Genomic DNA, 12,597 nt, shown 5'->3' on the forward strand with positions numbered 1-12,597 from the left:
CTTTACCCTAATTGACCTAGTTAAGCCTTTAAATGTGACTTTAAACTGAATACAAGACTGTCAAACATGTCTAGTCAGATATTATTTACTGTCATCATGTCAAAGATAAAATAAATCAGTTATTAGAGATGAGTTATTAAAATTATTATGATTAGAAATGTGTTGAAAACTGCTCTCTGTCAAACAGAAATTGGGGAAAAATACACAGGAGGGCTAATGATTCTGACTTCAACTGTAAATGTTCATTGTTTGGGGTGAACTATCTCCTTAAATAGCATTTTCTCCTTTTGTTATTGGCAGGCAACCCTTCGCAGCCTACCTCTCTCCACTACATGAGCCCGTATCATCTGAACGCATATGCACTGGCGCTCCGAGCCGTGGGGGAGATTATTCAGGACTATGACAGCGATAAGCTCTTCCCTGCGCTGGGATTTGGTGCAAAACTGCCACCCGACGGCCGCGTGTCCCACGAGTTTCCCCTGGTGAGGACACATCTTTTCAGTTCTGTTATTAGGAAACTACATGCACTTAATTGTATTTCATATTCAAGCTTTGCGTTTTCTTAAAGGGGAGCTATTAGGCAAAAATCACTTTTGTAAGGGAATCGTGTGATAGCAGTGTGTGAATATAACCAGGTTATAATGGTAAAAGTGTATTAATTGTATTGTTTATAATCAGACTTGATTAAAACAGTCTGCAGGAACACTTTGATTGAGATTCTCCCTTTGTATGATGTCATCAGAGGGGGAAGCCCCACCCACTAGTGATCATCTCTCCTTCATTAGCATATGACGTTAGTCTTGTTTTTGAATCTGCCACTATGCTGACACACAGGAATCTGAAGCTCCGCCCTCTTGTTAAAAGAGCACCATCTCATTTGCATTTAAAGCGACAGTCACCAAAACACCACAATTAGGATCAAAGCCCAAACGGGTCAGTTTCAGAGTTATTAAACATTAATTATGAGGTATTTTGAGCTGAAACTTCACACACACTCTAGAGACATCAGAGACTTATTTTACTATCTTGTAAAAATGGGCATATAGGTCCCCTTTACAGACCCCCTTGTTTTTCGCTGAATCCAATGCAAAATCAACAAAAAGTCGGAAACTTTTGCGAAATTCTTAATTTAAATGCAAAATAATCACAAAAAAAGTAAATAATCTCATATTACAAACCATAAAATCTTGATATATTTATTTCAGTTTACAGTTAATTGTTTTACATGACTTATAGACGTTGCATACTCAGCGCACGTGATGTATTTGAGTGTCTCTCGAAAAATGGCGTCTCACCTGCGCCCTCACTATCATTACATTACATGGAGGGGGGGCGGGGGAGTTTTCAGCTCGTGCAGTAAGCAGATGTGGATGAAGTGCGAGTGATTTACATGTAGTCATAGTAAAGATAAGATATAGACATCTTGTGGTGCAAATTGGGCGTTTTGTGCGTTCGACGCGTCTCAGACTGCAAAAGAAAGTTGCAGCAAACGGAGCAATGGAACAGACAGGTGGAGATGAGGTTGGTTCAAGTGTGACGGCCGCCGGACGTGACTGAATTGAAGGAAATTATTTGTGTTTTACATGTAAGGCTGGTATTATGATGAGTGTTAAGTTGATCAATTATTTTGTTGAACTCTTTCCCTGCCGTTAACAAGACAAAACCCTTCCCTGCCATTGAGGAGTTTTACAGAAATCCGTGTTTTAGGTAGGGGAAGCCCTAACACAGGGGTCACCAAACTTGTTCCTGGAGATTTTAGCTCCAACCCTAATCAAACACACCTGAACGAGCTAATCAAGGTCTTACTAGGTATACTTGAAACACCCAGCCAGGTGTGTCAGAGCTAAACCCTACAGGGACACCGGCCCTTTAGGACAGAGATTGGTGACCCCTGCCCTAACACATATCCTTATGTGTGACATGATGTCAGATGATCAAGGGAAGTGAAATCTGAGAGAAAGTAAGATCGTGGATAAAAATAAGAGTATTAGAAACTTCCTTTGGCTTAATCCCTACCGTTTCAGATCTTGTCTTGACAAGAGACTAAAATAAAGAAGCTTTATTTGTATGATGTGTCATTGTTATTGTTTCAGATTGCACACCTAACATAGTAGGCTGCCTAATATAGTAAATAATTTATGTTTCTATATATTTTTTAATCGCAAAATTTCTGCATACTGACCACCGGGGAAACTCCTGACCAAAGATATATGTGTATATGTGAGTATATTTCTGGCTTTGGATGGCCAGTCCTCCACTATACCTTGGTCCCACATTCATTTCAAAGGAGTGCTACCCTGTACTAAAATGGCGGCTCTATTGATGCATTCCGTCCAATAGACAACAACAGCGTAGGCAACATCTAATGTAAATATCTATGGCTGTAAACAAAGCAGCGCTCACAAACCCTAATGCTAGTTTAAATGAAAGTGAATCTTATTGTAGACATTCAGGTTACCTTTAAAGATACAGTCGCATCAAAACCTCCACACCGCCACTAATAAATCCATATATGCTAAACAACGTGTCGCTATTGTGAGTGAGAATATAATGAATGATTTGCTGCTGAAGCGCCTCGGCTATCGATCGCCAACATTGATTTTTTTTTTGTTATTCTGTCATAACAGTCCCTCAATGACACATTATACCAGCATATATACCAGCATATATATATATATGTCCACCCAGCAGCGCGGTCCTCGAGCTTTCATTCATTTATTTTCCTTCAGCTTAGTCCCTTATTTATCAAGGGTCGCCACAGTGGAATGAACCGCCAATTATTCCAGCATATTTTTTACACAGCGGATGCCCTTCCAGCTGCATCCCAGTACTGGGAAACACTCATACACACTCATTCACACACACACTCATACACTACGGACAATAAATACCGAACTGTACCGTACTGTACCTTACTACTCAGTGGAAACGGGACAAAAGAGAACAAAATCGCCACTTCCTGATTAACTGGCGCCAAATATCAACAGTAAGAGAGGAATTTGCTGCGATAGGAGAAGCTGAGTGAATCTTTTTCTTATTTAATAAACGACTTGCACCTCAGAAGACAATATTCCGTCACGCAGCACACACATGATGGCGTTTAAAGGCATCTGGTGATAATTAATAATGTAATAACACTAATACTGGCGTTTTAGAAGGATCAAAAGAACAGTTCAGATGTTTTACAGTGAGCTCAGCCGCAGGTTTGTTCATTCACACACGTTTTTATCATCACATGATCTCTAATTACAAAATCACATCACTTTTTTTAATGCACATACTGGAATTTGTTCGGTAAAAGTGTTTCCATCGCAGTTTTTGCGCATCTTTTCTTGTCTAATAAAACGTTTATCCTGCTCAGTTATGCGCATGTGTTTTATTATGCACGTTTTCAAAATTTTGCCGTTTCCGTCAATCGTTTTTTTTTTTTTTTTCGTATATCCTGAATGTGCATAAAAAACAGTTGATGGAAACATAGCTATTACGATTCATTGCTCGATATTTACCTTTTGACATTTGTTGTAAGTTGGTCTTTGTTCCCCCAATCCCCCTAGTACCGCCTGTCTAGATCTGGAATGGAAAATATTGTATTTGCATTTTCATTCAATTTGACGTTAACCAGAAGCATCGCTAGACCCCATTTACTGGGGCACGTGCCCCAGTACAAATCGCCAGTGCCCTCATAGATTTTTTGTATGAAGCAAAAAGGAGGGATGATGAGTCAGGGAGGCTATGATTTGGGTCTAAGACAACACACAACAGATATTTCTAGAAAAGATCAGATTTTTTTGTAGTCTATAGAATTTTATTCTAATGAACTGAATTCATATTCGTGCAAACGATCTCTTAAATTATCTAGCATCCCTCCAGTTGTGTTTTTAGGTTGTTTTCCACTTGCATTTAGGATTAATTTATGTTTTTTAGAATAATAATTATTTATTTATGATTATATATAATCTTTTTGTTTCATAAAATATATATATATAATTATTTTATTTAAAAAATTATAATTTTTTAGGAGGAGGTGTGACCCAGTAGAGCTTTATGTCTAGCAACGCCCCTGACGTTAACATTAAGCTCCTGTTTACGTGATGACAGTCGTGAATACCTACTGCTGTAGGTGTACATTAAGAGCAAATGTATTACGGTTATCCAGGTGCCAATCCTATACTGAACGTTGTCATGACTGAAATGCCCTCAATCCGAAGTCTTCAACCCTGCGTTTGGGACTCTCTGTCCTGCAGAGTTTTGCACTCACCCAGACACACCTGAATCAGCTGATAAAGTTCTTAAAAATTGAATAAAATTCCCTGGCAGGGATGCTTAAGCTGCTTAGATGAATTTGTGGGACTCCAAGTGAAGGAAGTCTTTGCCTAAATGATGTTCTGATGTTGTGCAAAAAGATTTTCCATTTGAATTGATGCCAGCAGAAGCCTGCATGTGCATTTGATGTCATTTATTCATTCATTTTCTTTCAGCTTAGTCCCTTATTTATCAGTGGTCACCACTGCGGAATGAACCGCCAACTTATCCAGCATATGTTTTACACAGTGGATGCTTTTCCAGTCACAACCCAGTACTGGGAAACACCCATACAAACTCATTCATTCACACACTCATACACTATGACCAATTTTGTTTACCCAATTCCCCTATAGCGCATGTGTTTGGATTGTGGTGGAAACCGGAGCACCCGGAGGAAACCCACGCCCACACGGGGAGAACATGCAAACTCAGAAATGCCAACTGGCTCAGCCGGGACTCGAACCAGTGACCTTCTAGCTGTGAGGCAACAGTGCTAACCACTGAGCCTCCGTGTCGCCCAGCATTAGTTGTATGTTCTGATTTCAAAACATCAAACGTAAAATCAGCTCTAAACACATTATAATGAGCTGATTGGTTCATCAGTGTTTCGTTGCACATATAAACACACTTAGTCTGTTCCTCGAGGCCCCCCCGAGGTGCTGAACATTTGAGCTGGCTCATTTACATTTAATCATTTAGCAGACGCTTTTATCCAGCGTGACTTACAAATGAAGGAGAACAATAGCGGCAATTAAACCAACTAATCAGCAACAGTGTGCGAGTGATGAGACAAGTCCCACTTACTCTAGCAGAGCTTACTTAGCAGGAATGTTTTAATAAATAAGAAATGAATGCAAAATAGGAGAATGGATCTGAATGTTTTGTAGTCTTTCTTAGAAATGGGTTGAGCTTGCGTTAAGGTTCATCAGTTGAAGTTGGATTCAACCCACGCTCATTCTGAAAACGTAACTCTGTATACATTTCTGGAGATCCCGAATTATGTAGCCGGAGGTATGTATGGCTGCATTTCGTCTTTAAAACGTTTGCTACGAGGCGGTATGACGCCGATCCTGTTCGTGCTACCAGCTGACCTCTTACCTCCGTATGGACGACACAAAGCGACAGGGTTTGAGTCTGGCTAAGAACGGTTCCAGAAAGCGGGTTAAACTCTCGCACATTCTTTAGTTGTTTAGTGGAAATCATCCCAGTTCGCGCAGATCTTAAGACATCTTGAAGGATCTACATGTTAGGTAATATTGAACCTCTGGACTTCGGTTTCTGGCATTCTCTTTATCATTACGGGTTTAAATACTTACATTTCAGAAGCTGCTGTTGCTCTGAGCTTCAACCAAAATCAGCTTTATAGGTAAACATTAGACGTTATTGGCTCTTTCAAGGGTGGCGCAGTGGGTAGGACTGTCACAGCAAGAAAGTCACTGGTTCGAGTCCCATCTGGGCCAATTGGCATTTCTGTGAGGAGTTTGCATGTTCTCCCCGTGTTAGCGTGGGTTTCCTCCGGGTGCTCTGGTTTACCCTGCAAGTCCAAACACATGGAGAATATAGGAGAATTGGAGAAACTAAATTGGCCGTAGTGTTTGAGTGTGAATGTGAGTGTGTATGGGTGTTTCCCAGTGCTGGGTCGCAGCTGGAAGGGCATCCGCTGTGTAAAAAATACGCTGGAATAATTGGCGGTTCATTCCGTTGTGGCAAACGTTGTGGAATAAGTGACTAAGCCGAAGGGAAATCAATGAAGTAAAATATCCATATTTAAAACATTGCAGTTTTGTGCAATTTCTGGACACTGTTGTACACGTCTTTCATCAGTGTGTATTTGACATACTGCAAAAGATGCTTTTCCTACTTACAGTTTTTGTATTGCCAATAAAAAAATATTGTCTTGCTTTCAGAAATAATCTGTCAAAACTAAGTAGGTTTTTCCTTAAAACAAGCACACTGTTCTACCAATGGGGTAAGCAAAATAATCCTATTTTAAAGCGAAAACAAGATTACTTTGCTTGTTTTAAGGTAAAACTCATTACCTCTGAAAACAAGACAATATTTGTGGATGTCTAGAACGTTCTTCTTGATTTAATTTGTTTTAGATGTATTTGGACTAGAAAGTAAGCACAGCACATTTCTGCAGTGCAGTTAGTGGAAGTTGCTCAAAATAACTTTCACTTTTTTAGTGAACTACCTCTTTAACCTTCAAAAAAATCGGTAGATTAAAGTGTTTTATATTATATATGATTTATAATTGGGCATTAGGGAAATCCAATGAAGAACAGTCAGTCATCTATAACAGGGATTGAACTCTTGATATGCTGTTGGTAAGACATTGCCCACTGAATTCAGCAAGTAGGACATGCTCCTGGATTAACATCTGTGTTGATCCTGGAACAACATTCCAATCAGCCAATCAGAATGAAGGGATATGTTTACTGTATTAGTTTAGGCTTACGGTTAGGTTTATGCACTTCTAAATGAATGTTATCCTCTGTTTTTGGGAATAGTTTACAGTTATGGTTGGGTTTAGGGGTAGGGAATAGATGTGGATTACATTTTCAAACATAAAATGATGTTCCAGGATCAACATAGATGTTAATCCAGGATCATCACATCCTAAAATCATAACATGCATTGCACCTATTACAGTCACTGCAAAACCCCAACCATAGATTAAACACATCTGCCTGGCCATCCAGATATCATCAATCTCCAGCTCCTTCAGATTCACTCTTGTACCTGTTCTCCAGCAGAACCCTTAGGGCTCACACTTAAAAGCCGAGTGCTGCTTTTATTCCTGTACTGACACATTTTATATTGGATGGGACATACTGAATGTGCTTCTCTTTTATTCGGAAGATGGTTAGCTCGGAGCATTTAGCTATTGTACCTTGAGACAAGCAGTTTATGATTAGGCTATCAGTGTTAGCCGTGAAGAGATTGTACATTTTAAATGAGTACGTCTATTACAAGTTGTTTTTTTTTGGTCAAGTTGTAAGAGCACATTAGCATATAGATGACCTGACAAACACAAAGTGAAGGCCAAAAATTTTGATTTGGCCACCAAACATGCTTCTGAAGGGGTGACTAACTGATAAATATGGATGAGACGCTTCATAAAGGAGATTGATAGACATTAGCAAATGAAGATTACCCACAGCTGTCTCGCGTTTCTAAAGAGGACGGAATTTATTCGCTTTATTTCGTCTTTTTCGCCGCTCTTCCACACCCACGAAACCGTCACAGAGAATCTATCACGTAATCCCATATACAGTGAGACACAGATCCCTCTTATTGGAGCAAACAGATGCAGTGCCTGCGGCTGCAGCTGCCCACACACTGCTAAAGCGCACACACACGCTCGGTTTTCCTCAGGGCTGAACGCGGGAGACTCCATATGCACTCAGCAGAGCATTAAAGCTTTACTTGAGTGAATAGCGCTCTTTAAACGTGCCTCTTATACTGCAGGAAGCTTCTGGATGTGAGATCACATGGATAGATCAAACTTTTCATGCCTGCTGCTTCTCGTTCTTCTCATTTACAGTGGTGTGAAAAAGTATTCGCCCCCTTTCTGATCTCGCTTTTTTTTGCATGTTTGTCACTTTAATGTTTTAGATATTAAAACTGTAAATATTAGTCAAAGGTAACACAAGTAAACACATCATGAAGCGTTTAAATGAAGGTTTTTTTATTATTAAGGGAACACAAAATACAAAACTACATAGCCCTGTGTAAAAAAGGATTTTTTAATAACTTGCGTTGAGTTAGTTACAGCGCAGTGGAGGAATTTTCGGATGGTTTTTGAGCATGAACCGCCTTTTTAAGGTCATGCCACAGCATCTCAATTGGATTCAGGTCAGGACTTTGACCAGGCCACTCCAATGTTTTCATTTTGTTTTTCTTCAGCCATTCAGAAGTGGACTTGCTGGTGTGTAAAACGGGTGTGGTTTTTAAATGAGGGGAAAACTACATACAAAACTACATAGACCTGTGTGAAAAAGGTCTCTCTGAAGGAGAATTTCTGGCCATCTGTTAGTGACCTCAAGGTGAAGCGAACTTAGGTTCTGCAGCAGGAAAATGATCCAAAGCACACCAGCAAGTCCACTTCTGAATGGCTGAGAAAAGCAAAATGAAAATGTTGGAGTGGCCTAGTCAAAGTCCCGACCTGAGTCCAATTAAGATGTTGAGGCATGACCCTAAAAATGTGCTTGATGCTCGAAAACACTGCAAAAATGCTTGAACTGATTAGGTTTTGATGTGTTTGCTTGTGTTATCTTTGACTGAAATTTAAATTTGTTCGATGATCTGAAACGTTAGCGTGTGACAAACACGCAAAATAAAATGAAAACAGTAAGGGGCAAACACTTTTTCACAACACTGTATGCTTTATAATTTATTTCTAGCTGTTATATATCAAATAATACAAATAAAAGGATTGATAAAATTATTAAAATGAGTATTTTATAAAGAAAATGGGTAACACTTTAGTTCTGTACCAAATAAGTACCAGTCATTATTGACTAGTGACCCAATACCTAAACAATACCTATATTACCGTAGTAACTATTGATTAAGGTATGTGCAAAAGTCACAGTTAATGATTTATTAATAGCGAGAATTGTACCTGAACAAATAAAGTGTGACCAAAATGCGCTTTGCTTATTAAGAGTACTTATTACAGAAATAATATGGCTTAAAAAATAATATCTTAAGTGAAAGCTGAATGTTTTTTGGCACTTGCATTTTAAATGCAGCTGAAATCAAATATATAGTAGTTTCGATTTATATTTAATGCAGTTTAGCTGGAATTTAGAGTCATTTACGGCCCACTTAAAGCATATTTTTAATATAATAGTAATCTCATTGTTACTTCTTTTGTCTTTAAATATGCTTAAATCATTCTCCCAAATATTCTGATGAGCTTTTATTGTAAAACAAAACATACTTCACTGTAAATTCTATCAAAACTTATGTGTCATGTGTGAAAATATGCTTTTAATTGGACATTTTCAGTATTTTTTTAAGTATATAACACACTTATTAATATATTTACTCATTATTTGTATTTATATAGTATTTTACATTAGCTTTAGTTCATTAGTCACCAAATTAAAATATGAATTTCTTAGGAAATATAATTAAAGCATGTACAAAGCAATACATTCGTATGCTGCATTCACACCAGACGTGATTTACATGTTCAAGTCAATGCAAAGATGCGAATAGACATCCTGCGGCGCGAATGATGCAGTAATAGTTTAAATAAATGAAACGTCGTCTCTGTAATTACTCTTCAATTGCCTCTTTTTCATTAATATTATATTATCTGTAAGTAGTTCTTAATATACTTTTGACATTTAAAAACAAATTCGAACTGCACACATTCTGCGGTATCCACTCGATTATGCTAGTGTTGAGCATTGTGATGCTAGTTTTATTATCGTGTGTATTTATGTTTATTTATATGTGTACTTACAGAATGGAAACCCAGATAACCCATACTGCAGCGGGATTGAGGGTGTTCTAGAGGCGTATTACCAGAGTCTGAAGTCCGTCCGACTTTATGGACCAACATACTTCTCCCCTGTCATTAATCATGTAGCAAGGTGAGCACAATTGTTTTTAAGCATACCCATACACTATTTATCACAGATTAGCATTGAGGCTCATTATTTTCTATTAAAAAATACAGGGGTAAGTATCCATACTGAGCCTGTGTTGGTAAATTGTATGATTTTGTTTTTAAAACCGGAGAAATGGACAGTTTTCAATGAAATAATAAACAATTGAACATGTTTTCACCATATACTGAATAATAAAAGGTTAAGGTTATATTTTTAAGGTAAGTGTTTGCAAAGAATTAACATGAGCTGAATTTAAACGCACAAATTAAACCAACCTAATTCGTTTGTTTAAATGTAGCCCATATATATTGTTTGCGACCACTTACCTTAAAAACATTCACTGAATCCAATGAGTCTTTTATTCAGTGTAGGCTGAGCGTTCAAAACTAGTTCAGATCTTTAACACTGCTATGTCATTACACTCAGCTACCTCATTATTACAACTGATTTTAAGCAATAGCCCCCCGAAAAAAAAGCCTGTGTGTGTACTTGCCACAGATAGAATACCAATCAGGTACTTTTGATGTACTTTGGGATGCTGGGATAGATTGGGTTTGAATTGGGATTCAGCCCATGTGTCTCCTGCGAGGACACGATGTGATCAGATTTGGTCTTTGCAGATATGCCTCTTTAGTGAAGGATGGTTCAGAATACTTCATCCTCCTCATCATCTCGGATGGGGTCATCTCCGACATGGCTCAGACGAAAGAATCCATCGTTAACGTAAGTACAAAAGCCACGGCTCTCTGCAATCCTGCATAGATAGTATTAAGAGAAAGTATTGCAGGGCAAAAATTTATGGCATCCAAAATTAATAATGTGTATTATTTACAGTTGAAGTCGAATTTATTCGCCCTGTTGTGATTTATTTATTTATTTTCCTTTTTCAAATATTTCCCAAATTATGTTTATCAGATTCAGGAATTTCTCACAGTATTTCCTATAATCTTTTTTCTTCTGGAGAAAGTCTTATTTGTTTTATTTCGGCTAGAATAAAAGCAGTTCTTAATGTTTTAACCCATTTTAAGCTCAATATTATTAGCCTCCTTAAGCAATATTAGTTTTGGATTGTCTCCAGAACAAACCACTGTTATACAATGACTTGCCTAATTACCCTAACTTTACCCTACTTAACCTAGTTAAGCCTTTTAATGTCACTTTAAGCTGAATACTAGTGTCTTGAAGAATATCTAGTCTAATATTATTTACTGTCATCATGGCAAAGAGAAAATAAATCAGCTATTAGAAATGAGTTATTTGTTTTATATAGTTTTGTTTCTATGTATTTGTATCACATGTACATAATATATATGAATATAATATTCATAAATATACAGGGTGATTCAAAAAGAATACCATAGCTTTCAGGTTGATCCCCCAACTGTCTGGAGGGGTCTTATTGAACATCTATGAACTTGTTTTCTACTGAAAAAAGCTTCTCTTCACATAGATTGATTACCCGAGGTTCCATCACGTCTCTTTGATAAACACCAGAGTTTAAATACAGAAGTTGTGGTATTCTTTTTGAATCACTTTGCATTAGGTCAAAATCACATCCCAGGCTCATTCTGAAAACGTAGTCCCGAGGACGTTTCTGGAGACCGCGAAAAACGTCCCGGGAGGTACGTATTTTTGCAGTTTTTGGTTTTTGCGAATCCGCGAGAGGCCGCTGTGTGCGCCTTTTTGGCTTCTCGGACGTCTCCCGCGAGTGCTGTTTGCGCCCGCGCTGTTCTCGCGTGAACCCACCAGAGGCCGCTGTCGGACGAACGTCTGTGTGTCCGACTGGCTGAATGATTGACTGGGTGACCGGCCAATCGGCCGGCCGACCCACCCTCCTCCTTCCCCGAGCCCAACCAATTTTACCGATTGACCCGCCTCCCCTAAACCCAACCAACGATTTACAAAAGCCCTCCGAAGAAAAGCCCTCGTTCGATTTTTTTTTTTTACCACGTTTTCAGATTTTACCATATTCTCACCCTGTTATGAACCTCTTCACTTTATTTCTTGGATTGTATTTTAGTCTTACCTGATTTCTGGAACCGCTCTTCCCCGGACTCAAACCCGGTCGTCGTCGTCATGGTCAGCTCCTCTCTGTGTCTAGAGTCCGCAGACGCACAGGACGAGCTAACCGGACAAACTGATTGTGGTGGGAAAGCCTTCCACACGAAGGTAAGCGGTCAGCCGGCGAGCGCTAAAAGGAACGGCGTCACACCGCCCCGCAGCGTTCACTTAAAAATGAAATGCAGCCATACGTACCTCCGGCTACATAACTCGCGGTCTCCAGAAACGTCCTCGGGACTACGTTTTCGAAATGAGCCTGGGTTGCAAAATCAACTTTTATTCTGGATGTGATTAATTTTGCCCAGCACTATGAGAAAGACACGCATATTTGTAATATTAAGACCACGACTGTGATGCTAATAGTATCTTTTTATAGACTGTTAGACCTTACTGTTGAACAGGCTTGTTTACAGTGGAATGCAGTTAGTCACTGTAATGGTTTGGTTACACAATCGTGATTTGTGTAAAAAATAAGCTGTTGATCCATCAGCTCTGTTGTAATGCAAAGTAATATAAATAGGTCTTAAATAGGCCTAAATATATCCCTAATATTAATATAAAGCCTAAATAAATATGAAGTATACACTGTATATCTGTAAAGGAG

General features: G+C 38.7%; 1 protein-coding gene across 3 annotated transcripts in view; it reads left to right on the top strand.

Moving 5' to 3' along the window:
- The window catches only part of cpne8 (copine VIII), an 81,366-nt gene that overhangs the window by 57,992 nt on the left and 10,777 nt on the right, over nucleotides 1–12,597 (top strand). For all 3 annotated transcript variants that reach the window (XM_056451792.1, XM_056451793.1, XM_056451794.1), the window contains 3 exons: nucleotides 301–482; nucleotides 9,787–9,914; nucleotides 10,553–10,655. In XM_056451792.1, the coding sequence (XP_056307767.1) occupies nucleotides 301–482; nucleotides 9,787–9,914; nucleotides 10,553–10,655 (413 nt within the window). The remainder of the gene's footprint in view (nucleotides 1–300; nucleotides 483–9,786; nucleotides 9,915–10,552; nucleotides 10,656–12,597) is intronic.

This window comes from Danio aesculapii, chromosome 25 (genome assembly GCF_903798145.1).
Source record: "Danio aesculapii chromosome 25, fDanAes4.1, whole genome shotgun sequence".
Lineage (NCBI taxonomy): Eukaryota > Metazoa > Chordata > Actinopteri > Cypriniformes > Danionidae > Danio > Danio aesculapii.